A 21986-nucleotide genomic window follows, 5' to 3' on the forward strand; every position below is an offset into this window, starting at 1 on the left:
CTGCGGGAAGCACACGGTGTGGAAGGGGATGCTGGAAGCTTCGAGGTCAGACCCAGGAAGGTCAAAGCTGTGTAAGCTTCTTGCCCTGGCGACAAGAAGGCTCCCCCAGAGTCCTGGCTGGCTTCGTATGGAGTAGTTCCAGAGCATCACCCCGGTGACTCCATGACACCCCCTTGCAGAGACACCTCAGCACAGTGCACACCTGCCCCCACCCCCCACGCAGAGACACCCCAGCACAGCACACGCTGCCCCCCACCACAGACACGCCATCACAGCACACACCTGCCCCCCCGAGACACCCCACACAACACACGCCTCCCCCCCCCACAGACACCCCAGCACAGCACATGCCACCCCTCCCCCCCACTCCTCCGACACCCCAGCACAGTGCTGCTGCCCAGGGACCAGTGCACTGAACAGCCCGTACACTGGCAGACACCAGCTGCCCAGTGGGACTCTGTCCTACAGCCCCTCTCCCCAGCAAGGCTCAAGCCCCTGGGGGGCAGAGGCAGTGCACGAAGGGGAACAGGATCCAGGCAGGAGAAAGGGGCAGGAGTTTGGGCCAGAAGCGCTGGGCCAAACAGCTGCACTCCCAGGGACAGGCAACGAGGGCCTGAGCCGCAGGCAGGCAGGCACTGTGCAAAGGTGCCCATTCCTGATCAGGGTACAGCAAATGCTGGGGCCCCTGCCCCGGGGCATGGAGGGTGGGGTAGATCCTAGGGCGGGACAGAGACCCAGAGACTGGTAGCCTGAGCCTTACCATGTGTGCATCGGTGGCTGGGACAATGTAGGCACTGATGTTGTAGAACTGCATGCGCTGGCGCAGGGCATTCAGCTGTGCGCTTGTGTCTGTCACCGTGGGGGGCAGGAACTGAGGTCACAGAGAAACACACTAATGAGGGGCCGATCCCCAGGGCAGCCCTCCGCCCTCCTGGCCTTCTGCGGGGGCCCTGTGCTGCCAGCATGGAGAGCAGGAGTAGCGTGGACGTGCAGCTACGCTGAGCACTCTGCTCCCGTGTGCTGCCAGGCAGCGCAGCATGTCAGTGAAATCACCCAAGGGCTGGCTGGCTGCTCCCTGGGGCCCATAACAGAGTGCCCTGGCAGCATGTGGACCCTCTGATGTGGACTGCCTGCACTCGGGGCTCTGGGGCTCAGAGCTGAGCACAGAACAGGACAGAGACAGTCTTCAGAAAGGCAGGGAGGCGCCCCTGTCTTGTGGGGGGCTCGGCTGAGGCTCCTCCCACCAGCCCCTTCTTCTCAGGCGCCAGCTGGCTGCCCTTTGGCTATGCTGCCAGGGCATGTGGATCCCTCGACTGGCACTGAGAAGCAGGGAGAAGGCTGGAGGCTGAGAAGGGCAGAGAGGAGGGAGAAGGTCTGGGCCCGAGAGAATCTGGCTAGTGGGGGGTGCAGTCAGGCCTGCCCTTGCGGGGGAAGATCTTACCGGCGGGGATATAGTGCAGTTTCTGATGTCACTTGTGGCAGAGCTGCTTTGCTTCGGCCATCCCATGGCACAGCCTAGGAGCAAGGGACAGAACCACGTCAGCAGCTGCTAGGATGCGCCCCCCTCCCCAAACCACTGAAATCCCTCCTCCTCATTCCCTGCCATGTGTTCCTGGTGCCCCTCAAGCCCCAGCACCGTGAGCCCAGACCTCCCTTCCTCTGCAGAGCATGGCAGCTCAGCAGGCCATGCAGAGACAAGGAAGATGCCAATGCTCTAGCAGTGGGCTTGTGGGGCCCAGAGCCAAGAATCAGGGCCTATCTCCATGTCACACTAGTACGCAGCAAAGAGCCTGATTGTGAGAAAGACTTCCCTCAGCTTGGAGACAGTACAAAGCCCGTGCTGCAAACGCTGGTGATAGCTGATGCCTTTCCTAAAGCTCCAGCTCCCGGAGTCCTGTGAGTTTGGAGAATCTTAGCTTGTGCTTTGTAAAATATCGTATGTTCCCAGACCATGTGGTTGTGGAGAGAAGCCAGATATCATCGGCCGAGTGCAGCTGGAAGGTTCAGAAACCAGGAGGTTTACATTTATTATTGTTTTCAGCCAATCTCATGATTTCCTGACTCCTTGTTTTTGAGTGCTTGGGTTGGTGACACTCAAACCCTGGACCTGGCCTGGCATCTGATCAGTCTCTACCACTGCCCCCTGCAGAAGAGCAGCAGAGGCTTTGTTCACTCCCCTGCCCTAAAACAGAACACGAGCTGGGTGTCCTGCGTTCAGAAAATAGCAAATTCACTGAAAAATGCATGTTTCAGGGCCCTGAATCTGTTCAAGAATTTGCATTGAATTCAGCCAGTCGTTTCAGCCCCAAAAAGAAATATTTTGGAAATGTTGACTCAGTCAGTTTCAACAATATCAATTCAAAACAACGTTTGAAATGCTTCGTTCGACCCAGTTTTCATTTAGTCAAGAAACCAGTTCTCACTGTCCCAAGGTTTTTTTTCCTGTTCAGCCACAAAACTCCCAAATCAATGATTTGCTCAGCCCAAGCGGAACAGAGCTGTGGCCTGAGCGGGGGGGCAGTACCTGGGACAGAGCACATCCTTGGGCTGGGCTTCGGTGCTAGTGTGGCACTCAGACTCACCTCGGCAGTAGATTGCTTTCTGTTGGACATGACCAAGTTAGACTCCAACTCAAGTTGCTTAAATATTTTAGCATCAGGGTGAAATGTTCAGACGTTGCTGACTGTAAGTGAACTAGGTACGTGGGGTAGGTTCACACAGTGTGTGTAGGGTGTGTGTGTCTGTGTGGTGCATGTGTGTATACTAGGGCTGTCAAGCAATTAAAAACATTAATCGCGATTAATCGCACGATTAAAAAAATTAATAGAATACCATTTATTTAAATATTTTTGGATGTTTTCTACATTTTCAAATATATTGATTTCAATTACAACATAAAATACAAAGTGTACAGTGCTCACTTTATATTTTTTTATTACAAATATTTGGACTCTAAAAATTATAAACAAAAGAAATAGTATTTTTCAATTCACCTCATACAAGTACTGTAATGCAATCTCTTTGTCATGAAAGTGCAAATTTCAAATGTAGAATTATGTCAAAAAAAACCCTGCATTCAAAAATAAAACAATGTAAAACTAGAGCCTACAAGTCTACTCAGTCCTACTTCTTGTTCAGCTAATCGCTCAGACAAACAGGTTCGTCTACAAGTTTGTTTACATTTGCAGGAGATAATACTGCCTGCTTCTTGTTCTACAATGTCAAGTATCAGAGGGATAACCGTGTTAGTCTGGATCTGTAAAAAGCGACAAAGAGTCCTGTGGCACCTTATAGACTAACAGACGTATTGGAGTATAAATAATTTATACCTGCCTCTGGAAATTTCCACTACATGCATCTGACGAAGTGAGTATTCACCCACGAAAGCTTATGCTCCAATATGTCTGTTAGTCTATAAGGTGCCACAGGACTCTTTGTCGCTTGTTCTACAATGTCACCTGAAAGTGAAAACAGGTTTTCTCATGACACTGTTGCAGCTGGCGACGCAAGGTATTTACGTGCCAGTTGCACTAAAGATTCATATATCCCTTGATGCTTCAACCAACATTCCCGGGAACATACGTATATGCTGATGATGACGCATTCTGCTCGATAACGATCCAAAGCAATGTGGATCAACGCATGTTTCATTATCTAAGTCAGATGCTACCAGCAGAAGGTTGATTTTCTTTTTGGGTGGTTTGAGTTCTGTAGTTTCCGCATTGGAGTGTTGCTCTTTTAAGACTTCTGAAAGCATGCTCCACACCCTGTCCCGATCAGATTTTGGAAGGCACTTCAGATTCTAAAATCTTGGGTCGGGTGCTGTAGCTATCTTTAGAAATCTCACATTGGTACCTTCTTTGTGTTTTGTGAAATCTGCAGCGAAAGTGTTCTTAAAACGAACAGCATGTGCTGGGTCATCATCAGGGCTGGTGCAAGGATATTTTGCGCTCTAGGCGAAACGTCCACCTTGCGCCCCCGCTCCGGCCCGGGGAGCCAGGGCCGTCCCTAGCTACTTGGGTGCCCTACGCAGGCCCTCCCCCCCGCGGGGGGACTGTGTGGGGCCCCAGGCCTCCACGGGAGGGGGGGCTGGTCCCAGGCCTCCGTGGGGGAGCGGGGCTGGCCATTTCCTGCGGGAAGTGGAGTAACCCGGCCCCAGCCTGCTCCGCTCCCCTGGCTCCCAGCCGCGCCGCCGGCGAGTGCGGGGGAGCGGTTTCCCCCTCCCCCCACGCCTGGGAGCCAGGGGAGCGGAGCAGGCTGGGGCCAGGTCACTCCACTTCCCACAGGAAGTAGCCAGCCCCCCGTCCCCCACGGAGGTCTAGGGCCCCAGCCCGCTCTGCACCCCTGGCTCCCAGGCTTGGGGGAAGGTGGAAGGGGGGAACCACCCCCCCAGCTAGGGCCGGGTCGCTCCACTTACCATGCGGTGAGAGCAGGGTCGGGCCTGGCTGCAGTCTTCAGGGGAGTGGGGGCGGGGCTGGGGCGGAGCAGGGGCGGAGGCCATGGGGCAGGGGCGGGGAGCCCCCCCTGCAGCAACTCCCCGCCCCCCCTCCGCCCAGGGAGCCCCCCCTGCAGCAGCTCTCAGCCCTGCGGCGCCCCACGCGGCAGCTCTCCGCCCGGGGAGCCCCCCCTGCGGCAGCTCCCAGCCCTGCGGCAGCTCCCCGCCCCTCCCTCCACCCGGGCAGCTCCCCCTGTGGCAACTCCCCGCCCCAGCTCACCTCCGCTCCGCCTTCTCCCCTGAGCACGCCAGCGCCGCTCCACTTCTCCCACCTCCCAGGCTTGCGGCGCTAATCAGCTGTTTGGCACGGCAAGCCTGGGAGGGGAGGAGAATTAGAGCAGGGGCGGTGTGCTCAGGAGAGAAGGCGGAGCGGAGGTGACCTGGAGCGGGGAGCGGTTTCCCTGCACACCCCCTCGTTACTTGCTGCGGGCAGCCCTCCCCGCGCCCCCCTGCCCCAGCTCACCTCTAGTCCATCGCCTCCCCTGAGCGGGCTTTTTGGCGCCCCCAACCACTTGGCGCGCTAGGCAGCTGCCTAGTTCTCCTAGTGGTTGCACCAGCCCTGGTCATCATCAGTGTTCCCTCTAATTTTTCCCACCATGTGCGGAATGAATTTTGTTATGTGCACCAGTAAGGAGGTGAGATGTGTAACACATCACCTCCATATTGGTGCACATAACAAAATTCATGTGGTGTGGGTGGGGCCAAGGGGTTCGGAGTGTGGGAGTGGGGCTCAGGGCTGGGGTAGAGGATTGAGGTGCAGAGGTGTGTGAGGGCTCCGGGGTGGGGCTGGGGATGACGGGCTTAGGGCTGGGGCAGAGGGTTGGGGTGTGGGGGGGAGTTGAGGGCTCCGGTTGGGGGTACAGGCCAGGGATGAGGGGTTTGGAGTGCACGCTACCCGGGGGCTACGGCAGGGAGAGAGGACTCCCCACAGCTCTCTCTCCCCGCAGCAGCACCTGGGCTAGGGGGTGGGGGGAGGAGAGGCGCCTCTCCCCCAGCTGGAAATAAGGTGTAAATTTTAACACTGAGAGTAATTAACCATTGGAACAATTCACCAAGGGTCACGGTGGAGTCTCAATCACTGAACATTTTTAAATCCAGACTGTCTGTGTTTCTAAAAGCTTTGCCCTAAGGATTATTGTGGGGCAGGTCTCTGGCCTGTGCTATACAGGAGATCAGACTAGATCACACTGGTCCCTTCTGGCCTTGGAACCTATGAGTCTAAGGCTGTGTCTACACTGCCACTTTCAGCACTAAAACTTTTGTCGTTCAGGGGTGTGAAAAAACACACCCCTGAGTGACAAAAGTTTTAGCGCTGAAAAGCGCCAATATAGACAGTACTTTTTCACCAGGAGCCGTGCTCCTGGCAATAAAGCTAGCACCGCTTGTTCGGGGTGGTTATTTTATTGCTGGGAGAGCTCTCCCCCGGCGATAAAGCGTGACTACACTGCCCATGTCAGAGTGCGGCTGCGGCCATGCTGTAACGTGGGTACTGTAGACACCCTAAGAAAGGAGAATAGTGTTCTTACAGATTCTGGGTTTAAGGGATTATTCTTGGAACTGAGATGTAAAATAAGGCAGGGAGCCTGCAGGGTCTGAGGAGCACCCTGGGACAGCACCTGTCTACAGGTAAGAAGACAGGGCAGAGAGAAACGTATCCCATGGGATACAGAAGGGCCAAGGTTTAGATAATGATACTGCTTTTGGGGGCTGGGGGATTGGAAATGTCCCCCACACGGGGTATCCTTCCACTCCCTTTGCTGATCTCGAGGAATAGCTTGAAGATGCTCTTCCAAGGAGCACTTCTCCCCAGCTGTGTTGTTGTGTTTCCATGTCATTGTCCAGCTGGCAATTGTGAGGCGCGAGTTCCGTGAGCCGTATGGATTTCCCAGCATTTCTGGGACACGTGGATTTGATCCCTAGAGAGCAAGACTCAGCTTCAACAACATAAAACTGCACATCAAATAAAAACTGTGCAGTGTCTCACCCTCTAAACATGAGCCAGAGAGCACCAGGATTGCAAGAGAGAGTTCCTGGAATCAGCCAGAGAGCATGAAGGTGTTTACAGCTGTGAGAGGGAGACTGAGTGCAATCAGGGATTCTAGACACGTTCGAGGTTTCCAATAAATATGTTTTCCTGCATCCAAAGGAACCACAAGCACCTCAGTCCCAAGAGAGATGCCTGCACCGGAGACCAGAACCAGAGGAGTCAGAGCAAGGTGCAGAAATCTGGAGAGGTTGTGGGCAGTGCAGATGGGAAGGGAAACAGAGTAGAGTCAGGTCGTGCTCCATGTACTGGGGGAGCAGAGTGGACGGTTGTGACAATTGGGCTGTAACTTTTCCCTGCTTTGGAATTTATCATGGAAACTAGGTCATGTTAGTTTCAATGAAGAACGTTATGAACAGGTGCAAGAGAACCGCAGAGACACTGGGTTAGTCAGAACCAAACAGGCCACGTTGATGTAATCCAAGGAATGCTGAAATGATGCTAAGTAAAAACAGATGATGATGTGGAGCCAAAATTGGGATGTTGGATATTAGGCCTAATTGGTGGAGAAAATAATGAGGGGCTGGACCATTCTGCCCACCTTTCCCTTTGTGGGTCCTTAAAGAAAGAGCCTTTGGGGGGAAAGATGGAACGAAGACGGAAGAGGAAGAACAGATGGAGGCTACTGGAGCAAGCTTCACCATCATAGGTGCCATCCCCTGCCCCCGTTTCCTGGGACCCTGGGCCTTGGTCATCCTACTCCTGAGAGATGTCCTGACCAGACCGAGCCAGAGGGAGGAACCTAGCTGACATCGCCACCTCTCTCAGCTCCAGCTGAATTACCAGCACCTGGGATGACAGTTTTACCACCCCTTGACACTGTCAAAAAAGGGCTATTCTGTATAAAATCACCTTTTACAGCAGCTCACGCCCACCTCAGCCAACTTCATCTCTTTTCCCCCAAAAGACAGGCTCTCCCCTTGTATCGGGGAGGGGGAAGCAGAGAGGAGCCTGGCACTGGCTGTATATGGGCAGGGGGAGCAGAGAGGAGGCTGGGCACCCACTGTGTATCGGGGGAGGGGGAGCAGAGAGGAGGCTGGGCACTCGCTGTCTATCTGGGGGCGGGTAGAGAGGAGGCCAGGCAGTCGCTGTGTACTATTTACTATGGCTAAACATAAATGTGTCCAAAGAATGCAGACCACATGTACAGGGTGGGGGACTCTATCCTGGGAAGCAGTGACCGTTACAAAGATTTCAGGGGGTGGATAATCAGTTGAACATGAGCTCCCAGTGCTACATTGTGGCCTAAAGAGCGAATGCGTTCCTGGAATGCATAAACAGGGAATCTCGAGTCAGAGCAGAGAGGTTATTTTACCTCTGTGTTGGGCACTGGTGCGACCGCTGCTGGAATCCTGTGTCCAATTCTGGTGTCCACAACTCAAGAATGATGTTGATAAACTGGAGAGGAGTCAGGCAAGAGCCACAAGAACGATTAAAGGATTAGAAAACCTGCCTTATGGTGAAGGGGCTTGATCTATTTAGCTTAACAAAGCGAAGGTTAAGAGGTAACTTGATCCCAGTCTATAAGTACCTCCATGGGGAAGAAAACAATCTAGCAGAGAAAGTTATACCACGATCCAGTGGCTGGAAGTTGAAGCTAGACAAATTCAGATGGGAAATAAGGCACAATTTTTTATCTGTGAGAGTAATTAACCACTGGAATAGTTTACCAAGGGTTGTGGTGGATTCTCCATCACTGACAATTTTTAAATCAAGATTGGATTTGTTTCTAAAATATCTGCTCTGAGAATTATTTTGGGGCAGTTCTCTGGCCTCTCTTATACAGGGGCAGAGGGGTCAGACTAGATCAAGGGTGGGCAAACTACGGCCCTTCAGATGTTTTAATCTGGCCCTCGAGCTCCAGCCGAGGAGCGGGGTCAGGGGCTTGCTCCATGCAGCTCCCGGAAGCAGCAGCATGTCCCCCCTCCAGCCAGGGGGCTCCCCATGCCGCCCCTGCAGCTCCCATTGGCCAGCAACCATGGCCAATGGGAGCTTCAGGGGCGGCGACTGCGGACAGGGCAGCCCATAGAGACGCCTGGTTGCGCCTCTGCATAGGAGCTGGAGGCGGGACATGCCGCTGCTTCCAGGAACTGCTTGAGGTAAGCACCACCTGGAGCCTGCATCCTTGACCCCCTCCTGCGCACCAACCCCCTACCCCAGCCCTGATCCCTATCCCGCCCTCCAAACCCTTCAGTCCCAGCCTGGAGCACCCGCCTACACCCCAGAGCCTGCACCCCCAGCTGGAGCTCGCACCCCAACCCCCTGCCCCAGCCCAGAGCCCTCTCCCGCACCCTGAACTCCTAATTTCTGGCCCCACCTCAAAAGAGCCTGCACTCCCAGCCAGAGCCCTCACCCACTCCCGCACCCCAACCCCCAATTTCATGAGCATTCATGGCCCGCCATACAATTTCCATATCCAGATGTGGCCCTCGGGCCAAAACGTTTGCCCACCCCTGGACTAGATGATCACAATGGACCCGTCTGGCCTTGGAATCTATGAGCCTATGAGCTAGGTAGATCTGCAGCATCATGGGAGGGTGGGCAGGAACTGCGATTAGTGGGGACTTGCTGACCAGCAGACCCTGCCTGGAGCTTACACCCCATGCCATGGTCCTCCTAGAGACTCTGGAACAGGGCTCCCTTCTGGTGGATGCTTGAGCCATTAAAAAACTAAGGAAATTACTGGACAAAAAATGTTGTTAGTATGAGGTTAAGGTTCAGAGCGTGCCCACAGATTGGTCAAATTAGGGTACAAATCCTCACAAGAATGGTGTGGTTATCAAAAACCAACCGGTAAGCAGCCAGGCTATTCAGAGCCAAGGTAACTTTACAGCGATGCAAACATATCAAAGCATGCAAATCCACAGCAAAAGCGGGCAACCCACCTTGTAGTGGTACCCCAAGGTGATCAGAAATGGAGCCAGGCTTAGCCATTCGCCACAGACCAAGATCTTCACACAAAGCTAGAATGGCCCATGCACAGGACCAACAGCTGTATTCTGCAGATTCCTGCTCAGATACACAGCTGACTCCTGGAGGCTGCTGTTCCACACACTCTGCTGCTTACTCAGGGGCTGGTCCTGACAGAGGCTGCTCAGCACAGCACAGGATCGGATCCTGCCAACTCCACAAGCCAAGATGCTCTCTTGGCTGAGTTATGGACTGAGCCTCTGCTTCCAGAATTAGAATCGCTCTGAGCTTAGTTTGCCACTGCTAGGATTTTAATCTCTCTTGCTTTCATAATGTCAGTCACAGCAGGCCACCGGAGCACACTCCAGATCACTTGCCATCTGCTTGTGGGGCTGCCCAGTTGGGCCACTGATCTTCCCTGCACGAGTCCAGGCTGCACTGACCAGCGCTTTGGGGTTGGAAAGTCCATTGCACATTCCCACAGCTTGTCCTTTAGTCAGTCTGTCATGCAGGGGCTACAGGTCAGTGCCCACAGGACACAGGGCCGGCTTTAGGCCGATTCAGCCGATTCGGCTGAATTGGGCCCCGCGCCTAAGAGGGCCCCGCAGCTGTCCACCCCGCCCCCGCCCCCAGCTCACTTCCCCATCCTCCCCTCCCCTGAACGCTCCGCCCCCCTGCTCCTCCCCCTCCCCTGCTTCCCGCGAATCAGATGTTCCGGGAAGTCTGAAAAGAAGCAGGGGCAGGTGGGCAGCAGCAGGTAAGCTGGGGCGGGGGGGCGCGGCCCGGCCCCGGCCAAGCACCCCCAGCCCCGGCCCCAGCGGCTCTGGCTCCAGCCTGGCTCGGGCCCCGGGGCACCGGCCCCAGTTCCGGCCGAGCACGCCGGCCCGGCCCCGGCCGAGCACCCCCGGCCCGACCGGCTCTGGCTCCGGCCCGACTCGGGCCCCGGGGCGCCGGCCCGGCCCCGGCCAAGCGGCTCTGGCTCTGGCCCTGCGGCGCCAGCCCGGCCTCGGCCCGAGCAGCTCCGGCCCCGGGGCACCGGCCTGAGCGGCGCCGGGGCCGAGCACCCCCAGCCCCGGCCCGAGCGACTCTGGCTCCGGCCTGGCTCGGGCCCCGGGGCACGGGCCCCGGGGCACTGGCCCCAGTTCCGCCTGAGCACCCCTGGCCCGGCCCCATGGCTCCGGCCCAAGCACCTCTGGCCCCAGCCCTGGCGGCTCTGGCTCGGGCCCTGGGGCACCGTCCCCGGCCCCGGCCGAGCGCGCCGGCCCCGACCCCGGCCGAGCGTTGCCGGCCAAGCACCCCCAAACCCAGCCCCAGCAGCTCCGCCCCGGACCCAAACCCTGCGACCACGGCCGGCCCTGCCAGAGGGACAGGCCCCCGGGGCCAGCAGGAGCTGGAGTACTCCGTGACAGGTCTGGGGGATGGGGGCAAGGAGCAGCAGTACTATTGCCCTTTCTAAGAAGAAAACCTCACTTGTTTTCTCTGGGATGCCGAGCAAAGAGACTTGCCTTAATTTAACCCTAAACTTCCGACTCAGTCCCGAGACAGGTAAATTTCCGACTCAATCCCGGTCCAAGGCAGTGAAGGGAAAGGCTAGACATTCGATGGGGTGAGGAGGATAGATTAGATAGATAGGCAGGCTCAGTGGGAACAATGGTTTGTCCCAGGCTCAGCCCGTCTCTTCAGGCTGGTGCCATCTGAATGAAGATTCTAACCAACATACCAGAAAGGAGAAGCATCCAGGCCCATGTGGTCCAGCGAGAAGAGGGCATGTTTCCTTGGCAGTCCGGAGCCGCCTTCTGCCAGGTGGGATCAAAGAGCCCAAGTCTGAGTCTCTGTCTGACTCCCAATCCCCGTCCTGTGCCCGCTAGATAGCAATTCCTTAGTCAGCAACAGGCTGGCTTTCAGAATCTTTTCACTTCCTCTGCCCTCCAGTTCAGATTCTTGCCACCAGATAAAAGCAAACAGATAACACAGCAAGGGACAGGGTCCCAAAGTCCAAAGATCTGCCCAAAGGCAGCAGCAGTGACAGACAGTATCAGAGAATCCAGTCTAGGCCTGCTCCCCTGGCACACTCCTGGGTAAGGCTGGGACTTGAAAAGGACTGGAAAAGAAGCAGCATATGGGTATGTGCCTTGCTTTGCTCCTGCTGGCTCTTTTGAGGGACTGAAAGGAGATATGTCTGACCGAGTGTTTACGCTAGAAAGGTCAGAGATACGGGGTCTCCCTGGAAGTCTCACAGACCCAAAGATCTGGCGTAGGGGCACCCTTTGCTCTCAGCTGGCAGGAGTGGGGCGCAATCCTTCACATTCAGACGTTTAAGGTCACCAGGTTTACGAAAGCCGGCAACATTTAAGGGCTTTAAACAACCTAAGTGAAACCCCTCCCTTCTCAAGTGCTCAGCTTGCAGTTCCTTGAGAGATTATCATCCTGAGTTCCCCAACTGGCCACAGAGCCTTTTAGAAGAAAGAAACAAGGGAGACAAGACCCAAATGTATACCTTAAAGAACAAGCAGCAGACAAACAAATCCCTTTGCAGGCCCTCTTTCTGCATCATAAAAGCCACACACAAGGGCACAGAGCCAATTATTTTCCTTTGCAGCTGACCTTAGTCCAGGCCAGAGGGAGGCTGTGGGGCTCAGGTGGGGCCCTGCCAGAACAGAAGTGCAGGAGACAGATGGACCTTCCTTTCCTTCCCCCAGTCTCCTGGCCTGTTTGGGGCAGAGGAGGGCAGGGCTTGGGCCCCACTCACCCCAGTGCCTACTCTTACACTTTCCCTTCAATTTTGGTACTTTTTGACAATTGCAAGTTAAACACACTATGAGCCTGACCCACTCTCACCCCTCACCCCCACTACTGCAGCCAGATATTAACATGCACAGCTAGGGCTCAGGGATGTCCTCAGTGGGAGGAGTGACCAGATCCAAGGCCCCCTGGCTCTCGGCCACTTCTTGTTCTCCGGACAGTTCCTGCTGCAGAAGCCAGGTAGGCTGTGGGTGGGAGCTGTCTCCTGGCACCTGCGTTTGCTGCTCCTGGTGCAGGAGCATAGTCAGTAACACCCCAGCACACCAGAGTCCTCGCTGGCTTTACTCAGATATTGTGTGAGGGCCTCCCCTAGGGTCAACTCTCAGGGCTAGTGATGACCTTGGTGCGGAGGGTGTAGCTGTGACCTGGGCAGGTTATCAGCCACTTGCTGAGTGGAATTTATCCTTCTGCCTGACCTGCCTGGGTGTGACTGATTGCCAGTCTTGTCGCTGTCTCTCTTCTGGCGCAGCTTCCTGGAGCACAACGCCGCCTGCGGTGCCTGACTCGAGGAGCACGTTAGATGTTGGCACTGGGGTTTTTAATCTGTCTGACCATGAGCCTGATAAAGAATCAGGGTGTGCCAGGGCCACCCAGAGGATTCAGGGGGCCTGGGGCAAAGCAATTTCAGGGGCCCCTTCCATAAAAAAAAGTTGCAATACTATAGAATACTATATTCTCGTGGGGGCCCCTGCGTGGCCCAGGGCCTGGGGCAAATTGCCCCACTTGCCCCCCCCTCTGGGCAGCCCTGGGGTGTGCTGCAACAGCCTAACAGGGACAAGCATGGATCTGCTGAATCTAATTTCTTATCAAGCTCTTTGCCACCTTCCTCCTAGCCCATTAGTCAGGGCTTACCGTGGCTGGCGTTAACACAGCTGTCAGAACCGCTGAGGACAAACATGAACTGTGGGCCACTCCCCGTCATTCACTCCTCTGGGCTCCGCTCCTGCACTGCCTAGGAGGAAGAAAGCAACCGCCAAGGCCCAGGCCTTCCTTCAGCAGCATTGGGAAGGAGAGAGGCAGAGCTCCAGCTCCCCTGGGGCAGGGGAGGGATGGGGAGGGAGAGGCAGCGAGGCATCTGGAGGAGGAGAGATTGCAACAGGAGAGTGGCAGGGGAGGCATAGGGAATGCATGGAGCAGAGAGAGCACTCAGTGGGCAGGGCCAGCCAGCCATGCTCAGCAAGTCGATGATGGAGGGCCCGGCAAAGACACAGCTGAGCACAGCCACATGCCATCGGCTTCCAGCAGCTGGAACATCTCACATGCCTCCTGACAGCCCCCCCTGCCCTTCCCCCTGCTGCCAGAGCACCGCCCTCCTAGCCCTCACCCAGCATGTTCCCCTCTCCCAGCCCTGGTCTATGGCAGGCCCAAGAGCCTGAGTCTCATAACCCATGTGCCCAGTACAGAACTAAAGCTCTCGGGAAACATGCCCAGTTTCCTCCCCTAGCCAGCCACCGGCCAGCTGCCTGTGCAGAGCACCGCTGGGGCATGCAGCACACAGCCGTGCAGCTGTCGGAGCACTCGGAGGGCCCCCGGCAGTTATGGAAACATAATAACGGCTCATAAAATGACATCGGAGCAGCTTGTGCAGCGAGCCAGCTCCAGGACGGGGGAGAGTCGGCTGCTCCCATTCTCCCCTTGTAGAGCAGGGGCATTGTGAACCATATCAGCTTCCTGCTCCCAGCCGCAGTTGTGCCCTGAAGGGATCGTGCCTGGGGGCAGGCCGGGGTGCAGCAGAAAGGTCCTGCAAACCCAGCACGCATGAATTCTGGGGAGTTGCGGGGGGCTAGCCTGCTGGTCACAGGGGGCCCCTCTGCCTGTGTCTGTTCCAGCCCCAGCTTCCCAACCTGGCTCTGCAGCTCAAGCTGTGAGACTCATGCTGTGAGCTTCGAAGGTCTGTGGTTCAGTCGCAGATGTAAGGCCAGGAGGGTGGTCGTCACATACCCACACAGCCATCTTCCCACTGAGCTCCAGCAGGCATCTCAGCTCCTATCCTGTTGCTGCTGAGGGGTTGTTGGCATGGCACCTATCTCTGCCAGCTGGGGTCTATGCTCTCGTTAGCCCAGAGAGCCGTGGCGAGGTGTTGCAGGTGCCCTGGAGTACGCTGTGCCCCCCTCACCTCTTCACCTCCTGAAAACCCTGCACGTCACCAACCTCAGTATCCAGGAGGTGACCGCAGCACCCTCGTGCTGGAGCCGGACCTGCTGGCACAGCCCTGCCTCCTGTGGCGACCAGCGAGCCAGCAAACGAGCTGCCAGCACAGCCAGGGATGCTCCTGTCATGCTCCAGCCCCACTTTGGGAAGCCACGTGCGTGCTGGTCAGTTAGCCTGGGGTAGTACCCGGAACAAGCACTAGCATCAGTCACCTGAGCCCAGCGGGAGGGGTCCACTGAACCACTGAAGAGCCTCTAGGGCATGATAGTGGTGTACCGCGTCCACTGAAATCAGGCTCTCCTTATGCAGCTCAGTGCATGGGTACATCCTTGTGTGTGCCGAAGCCCTGAGCACACTGGCTAATCCCATCCTCTCGTCTCCCTTCCATTCCTGGGTCATGGGCACTAGCGTAGCTAGCGGGGTGCAGGGGAAACAGCCGCTTTCCCCGCCTTTCCAAAAGCGGCCGGAGGAGCGAGGGGGGGCGCAGGCTGGCGGCCCGGCAGCCGCGGCCAGGCCGGAGAGGAGCGAGGGGGGGGCCAGGCTGGCGGCCCACAGCGCGGCCCGGCAGCCGCGGCCAGGCCAGAGGAGCGAGGGGGGGCGGGGGGCCCAGGCTGGCGCCCCGCAGCGCGGCCCGGCAGCAGCGGCCGGGCCGGAGGAGCGAGGGGGGACGCAGGCTGGCGGCCCGGCAGCCGGGGGCCGGGCCGGAGGAGCGAGGGGGGACGCAGGCTGGTGGCCCGGCAGCCGTGGCCGGGCCGGAGGAGCGAGGGGGGGCCAGGCTGGCAGCCTGGCAGCCACGGCTGGGCCGGAGGAGTGAGGGGGTGCCCAGGCTGGCGGCCTGCAGCGCGGCCGGCAGCCATGGGGGGGGTGGCGGGCGCGGCCGGAGGAGCGAGAGGGGGGGCCACGGGGGTGGCATGGCAGGGCCGGAGGAGCTATGGAGGGGGAGGGTCGGTGCGGCCGGAGGAGGAGTCAAGTGGGCGTGGCCAGAGGAGGAGCCAAGGGGGGCACCTTTTTTATTTTTGCTCCCCCTCCTCTTAAAAGCTGGCTACGCCACTGGTCATGGGTGACTGTCCCAGAGCCCTGCCAGTGGCCAGGAGCCCACCCTCACCCCGGGCACCTCACCAAGTCTGCAGAAGCCTTACTCACTGCCCTTGCTACGCAGCTGCGCTGGGCCTACCTTGTCTGGGATGCACACTTGAGAAGCTTGGTGAGAGATCAACGGCACATGCCCAAAGCGCAACGCTAACAGGGTCACAGCTTGGTCAATCGAACCCACTTCCCCCCACAGCAATGAGAGCCTCCACGCCTCAATGAAGACATGCAAGTCGCACCCCGTTTTGGCCCTTCCCCATGGGAAATCCATGCTCAATGGCAGTTAGTACCCTCTGGCTCAGATTTTGTTACCAGGAGACACATACAGCTGTGCACATAGACACACACTCAGCATGCACACAAAGTTGAACAAACACACACACAAGTGCTTATGCACACACACGCACGCACACACATAGCTACACACACAAAAACACAAACTGATGTACACCCCCCAGAACTGTACACACACAGCATGCACACAAAGCTGCATGCACACACACCTGCGTGTACATGCACATACACAGAGCTACACACACACACAGATACACGCAAGGATACAGACCCTCTCCCCTTATAAATAATCCCTGTTGTGACAGCTCAGTTATTGCCAGGAAGCAGGGCCTTCAGCAGAGCCAGTCTCCAGGCCACCTAACAAACGCAGCTGGCATGCAGCAGGTAGGGTGGCCAGGTGCCCGGTTTTCCACCGGAACACCCAGTCGAAAAGGGACCCTGGTGGCTCTGGTCAGCACCGCTGACTGGGCCGTTAAAAGTCCGGTCAGCGATGCAGCAGGGCTAAGGCAGTCTCCCTGCCTGCCGTGTCTCCGCGCGGCTCCAGAAGCAGCAGCATGTCCCCACTCTGGCTCCTACACCTAGGGGCAGCCAGAGGGCTCCACATGCTGCCCCTGCCCCAAACGCCGCTGTGCAGCTCCCATTGGCCGGGAACCACAGCCAATGGGAGATGCGCGGGGCAGCGCGCAGAGCCAACTGGCTGCGCCACTGCGTAGGAGCCGGAGGGGGTAGCCGCCTGTAGCCTGAACCCCCTCCTGTGCCCCAACCCCCTGCCCCAGCCCTGATCCCCCTCCCACCCTCTGAACCCCTCGATCCCAGCCCGGGGCACTCTCCTGCACACCAAACCCCTCATCCCCAGCCCCACCTCACAGCCCGCACCCCCAGCCAGAGCCCTCACCCTATCCCTGCACCCCAACACCCTGCCCCAGCCCTGATTCATTTCCTGCCCTCCAAACCCCTCGGTACCAGCCTGGAGCACCCTCCTGCACCCCAAACCCCTCATCCCCAGCCCCATCCCAGAGCCTACACTCCCAACCAGAACCCTCATCCCCACTGTGCCTCAACACCCTGCCCCAGTCCATAGCCCCCTCCTGTACCCCGAACCCCTCATTTCTGGCCCCACCCTGGAACCCACACCCCCAGCCCGAAGCCCATACCTCCTCCCATACCCCAACCCCCTGCCCCAGCCCGGAGCTGCCTCCCGCACCCTGAACTCCTCATTTCTGGACCCACCCTGGAGCCTGCACTCCCAGCCAGAGCCCTCACCCCCTCCCATACCCAACCCCCTGAGCCAGCCAGCCCAGTGAAAATGGGTGGGTGAGTGAGTGAGTGAGTGAGCGTGGGGAGAGCAAGCAACAGAGGGAGGGGGATGGAGTGAGCAGGGGGCTGGGCCTCGGAGGAGGGGAGGGCGGGGGGGGCAAAGGTGTTTGGTTTTGTGCGAGTAGAAAGTTGGCAACCCCAGCAGCAGGCTGCCTGATTGGCTACGCTGCCGGCCTGGCTGGAGCAGTCAGCAGACCAGCTCTTAAGCCCAGCAACAGTAGCAGGTCAGTGGCTGCTCAAAGCATTCACCCATGGCTGCGATAGCTCCTGCTCCTTGCTCCCGCTCTGCTCCTGCCTTGACCCCAGCCTACGCCCGCCTTAGCTCACTTACCCAATCCTGACCCTCAGCTCCGACTCCTTTGGCGCTGACTCTCAGCTCTGATTCCTGGCTACAAACTCCTGCTCTAACCACTGGGCCTATCTTCTGCTCCAGCCACGAGGCACGACCACCCACTTCCTGGTCATTGACAGCTTTCAATAGAGGAGGTTTTGGAACAAATTGATAAATTAAGCAGTAATTCGTCACCTGGACCAATACTCACCCAAGAGTTAAAGGAACTCAAATATGAACTGCAGAACTAGTAACTATGGCATGTAACCTATCACTTCATCAGCCTCGGTACCAGATGACTGGAAGATAGCTAAGGTAATGCCAATTTTTAAAAAAGGCTCCAGAGGTATCCTGGCAATTACAGGCCTAACTTCAGTACCAGGCTGTCACGGAGTCCCTGGGCGATGCTCTGGAGCTGCTCCCCACAAAGCCAGTCAGGACTTTGGGGAGCCTCCTCTCCCATGAAGCAGACTGTCTTCAGGGCAAGAAGCTCACATGGCTTCACCTCTTGGGTCGCTCCTGGGAACATTCAGCATATGCCCCTCCGTGCGCTTCCCACAGCAAGTCCGCCCAGGCGGGGTCCTGGGGAAGCCAGAGGTCCTGCACGCACCCCAACTTCGCAGTCAGACGTGACTCTCAGCCAGCCAGTAAAACAGAGGTTTATTAGATGACAGGAACACGGTCTAAAACAGAGCTTGTTGGTCCAGCGAACAGGACCCTTCCGCCGGGTCCATTCTGGGGTCCCGCGAGCGAGACACCCCCGTCTGCCCTCACTCCGTCCTAGTCCCCAGCCAGCTCCAAACTGAAAACCCCCTCCAGCCCCTCCTTTCTGGCCTTTGTCTCTTTCCCGGGACAGGAGGTCACCTGATCTCTTTGTTCACCTTTAGCTATTTCCTTGCAGGGGGGAAGGGCCCTGACCATTTGTTGCTAGGAGATAGAGTGTCAGTGATTTATGCACACTGGCCTTTATCCCACCTCCTAGAGACTGGGTAGGGGAAACTGAGGCACCCACACAGTATTCAGAGGAAACATTAAGAACAGTCCCACTTCGTCACACAGGCAAATTGGTTGAAACTAATAAAGAACAGAATTATCAGACACACATTTTAACACGCTATGTTGAGGAAGAGTCTACATGACTTTTGTAAAGTGAAATCATGCCTCAGCAATCTATTAGAATTCTTTGAGGGTATCAATAAACATGTGGACAAGGGAGATCCAGTGGATATAGTGTATTTGGACTTTTAGAAAGCCTTTGACAAAGACCTTCACCAAAGGTTTAAAAGCAAAGTAAGCTGTCATGGGACAAGAGCTTCTCATGGATCAGTAACTGGTTAAAAGATAGGAAACAAAGGGTAGGAATAAATGGTCAGTTTTCAGAATGGACAGAGGTAAATAGTGATGTTCCCCAAGGATCTGTACTGGGACCTGGGCTGTTCAACATATTCATAAATGATCTGGAAAAAGGAGTAAACAGTGAGGTGGCAAAGTTTGCTGGTGATACAAAATTACTAGGGCTGTCAAGCAATTAAAAAAATTAATCGCGATTAATCGTGCTGTTAAATGGTAATAGAATACCATTTATTTAAATATTTTTGCACGTTTTCTACATTTTCAAATATATTGATTTCAATTACAACACAGAATACAAAGTGTACAGTGCTCACTTTATTTTTTATTACAAATATTTGCCTATAAAAAACAAAATAAATAGTATTTTTCAATTCACCTAATACAAGCACTGTAGTGCAATCTCTTTGTCATGAAAGTTGAACTTATAAATGTAGAATTCTGTACAAAAAAGCCCTGCATTCAAAAATAAAACAATGTAAAACTTCAGAGCCTACAAGTCCAATCAGTCCTACTTGTTCAGCCAATCGCTCAGACAAACAGATTTGTTTACATTTGCAGAAAATAATGCTGCCTGCTTCTTGTTTACAATGCCACCTGAAAGTGACAACAGGCATTTGCATGGCACTGTTGTAGCTAGTGTCGCAAGATGCCAGATGCACTAAAGATTCATATGTCCCTTCATGCTTCAACCACCATTCCAGAGGACATGCGTCCATGCTGATGACGGGTTCCACTTGATAACCATCCAAATCAGTGTAAACCAATGCATGTTCATTTTCATCATCATGAGTCAGATGCCACCAGCAGAAGGTTGATTTTCTTTTTTGGTGGTTTAGGTTCTGTAGTTTCTGCATCAGAGTGTTCCTCTTTTAAGACTTCTGAAAGCATGCTCCACACCTCATCCCTCTCAGATTTTGGAAGGCATTTCAGATTCTTAAACCTTGGGTTGAGTGCTGTAGCTGTCTTTAGAAATTTCACATTGGTATCTTCTTTGCATTTTGTCAAATTTGCAGTAAAAGTTTTCTTAAAACGAACAACAGGTGCTGGGTCCTCATCCGAGACTGCTATAACATGAAATATATGGCAGAATGCGGGTAAAACAGAGCAGGAGACATACAATTCTCCCCCAAGAAGTTCAGTCCCAAATTTAATTAACGCATTATCTTTTGAACAAGCATCATCAGCATGGACGCATGTCCTCTGGAATGATGGCCAAAGCATGAAGAGGCATATGAATCTTTAGCTCATCTGGCACATAAATATCTTGCGACGCCAGCTACAACAGTGCCATGTGAATGCTTGTTCTTACTTTCAGGTGACATTGTAATTAAGAAGTGGGCAGCATTATTTCCCGTAAATGTAAACAAACTTATTTCTCTTAGCGATTGGCTGAACAAGAAGTAGGACTGAGTGGACTTGTAGGCTCTGAAGTTTTACATTGTTTTGTTTTTGAGTGCAGTTATGTAACGAAAAACATTTGTAAGTTGCACTTTCATGATAAAGAGATTACACTACAGTACTTTTATGAAGTGAATTGAAAAATACTATTTCTTTTGTTTGTCATTTTTACAGTGCAAATATTTGTAATTAAAAATAATATAAAGTAAGCACTATACAGTTTGTATTCTGTGTTGTAATTGAAATAGATATATTTGAAAATGTAGAAAAACATCCAAAATATTTAGTAAATTTCAGTTGGTATTCTATTGTTTAACAGTGCAATTAATCGCAATTAATTTTTTTGAGTTAATCACATGAGTTAACTGCGATTAATCGACAGCCCTAAAAATTACTCAAGATAGTTAAATCCAAAGCAGACTGCAAAGAGTTACAAAGGGATCTCACAAAACTGGGTGATTAGGCAACAAAATGACAGATGAAATTCAGTATTGATAAATGAAAAGTAATGCACATTGGAAAACATAATCCCAATTATACATACAAAATGATGGGGTCTAAATTAGCTGTTACCACTCAGGAAAGAGATCTTGGAGTCATTGTGGATAGTTCTCTACAAATATCCGCTCAATATGCAGCAGCATTAAAAAAGCTAATAGAATGTTAGGAACCATTAGGAAAGGGATAGATAATAAGAAAATATCAATGCCATTATATAAATCCATGTTACGCCCACACCTTGAATACTGCGTGCAGTTCTGGTCGCCCCATCTCAAAAAAGATATGTTAGAATTGGAAAAAGTACAGAGAAGGGCAACAAAAATGATTAGGGGTATGGAACAGCTGCCATAGCAGGAGAGATTAAAAAGACTGGGACTGTTCATCTTAGAAAAGAGATGAGTAAGGGGGAAATGACAGAGGTCTATAAAATCATGAACGGTGTGGAGAAAGTGAATAAGGAAGTGTTATTTACCCCTTCACGTAACACAAGAACCAGAGATCATCCAATGAGATTAACAGTCAGCAAGTTTAAAACAAACAAAAGGAAGTATTTCTTCACACAACGCACAGTCACCCTGAGGAACTCATTGCCAGGGGATGTTGTGAAGGCCAAAAGTATAACTGGGTTCAAAAGAGAATTAGATAAGTTCCTGGAGGATAGGTCCATAAATGATTATTGCCTGGGACGCATCCCTGTGCTCTGGGTGCCCATAAACCTCTGACTGCTAGAAGCTGGAACTGGACAACAGGAGATGGATCACTAAATAATTGCCCTGTTCTGTCCATTCCCTCTGAAGCATCTGGCAGAAGACAGGACACTGGGCTAGATGGACCATTGGTCTGACCCACTGTGGCCGTTCATCAGTTCTTATGTTCTCATGAGTTTGCATGTAACAATGAAATCTATGCCTCGATCCCCCACATCCCATTCTTTACAAAGTATGGCTTTCACAGCCACTTCCTCCCAGACTTGCCTGTAGGATCCCCAGTACCAGCCACTGCAGATTTAGTCTCCCACCTACTCTGGGTGCACTAAGCGCAAGAAACACCTGCAGTCTGCAAAAGATGCCTATAAACACCATGCAGACCAAGACCGTCAGGCTGCTCCCAGTCTGGCCATAGGGACAAGGTGCAGCTCTCTGCTCAGAATCTTAAATTAAGCGGCTCATCCACTAAACTAGATGACCAATACCTGGATTACAGAACAGGTAAACCCCGTGTTTACTGCTGCCCGAATCCTTGAAGATCCACCTTGCATTTCACATCTCATTCTTAAAGCCCTACATTGAGACCCCCAAACT

At 54.3% G+C, this 21986-nt stretch overlaps 1 protein-coding gene across 1 annotated transcript in view; it reads right to left on the reverse strand.

Annotated features, from left to right (window-relative positions):
- Nucleotides 1–11218, reverse strand: part of XPNPEP2 (X-prolyl aminopeptidase 2) — a 31274-nt gene extending 20056 nt beyond the window's left edge. The window contains exons 1-3 of the mRNA XM_065410980.1: nucleotides 11170–11218; nucleotides 1442–1515; nucleotides 761–871 (exon numbers count right to left, since the gene is read on the reverse strand). Coding sequence (XP_065267052.1) covers nucleotides 761–871; nucleotides 1442–1515; nucleotides 11170–11218 — 234 coding nt within the window. The remainder of the gene's footprint in view (nucleotides 1–760; nucleotides 872–1441; nucleotides 1516–11169) is intronic.
- Between the last annotated feature and the right edge of the window lie 10768 nt (nucleotides 11219–21986).

This window comes from Emys orbicularis, chromosome 9 (assembly GCF_028017835.1).
Source record: "Emys orbicularis isolate rEmyOrb1 chromosome 9, rEmyOrb1.hap1, whole genome shotgun sequence".
Taxonomy (NCBI): domain Eukaryota; kingdom Metazoa; phylum Chordata; order Testudines; family Emydidae; genus Emys; species Emys orbicularis.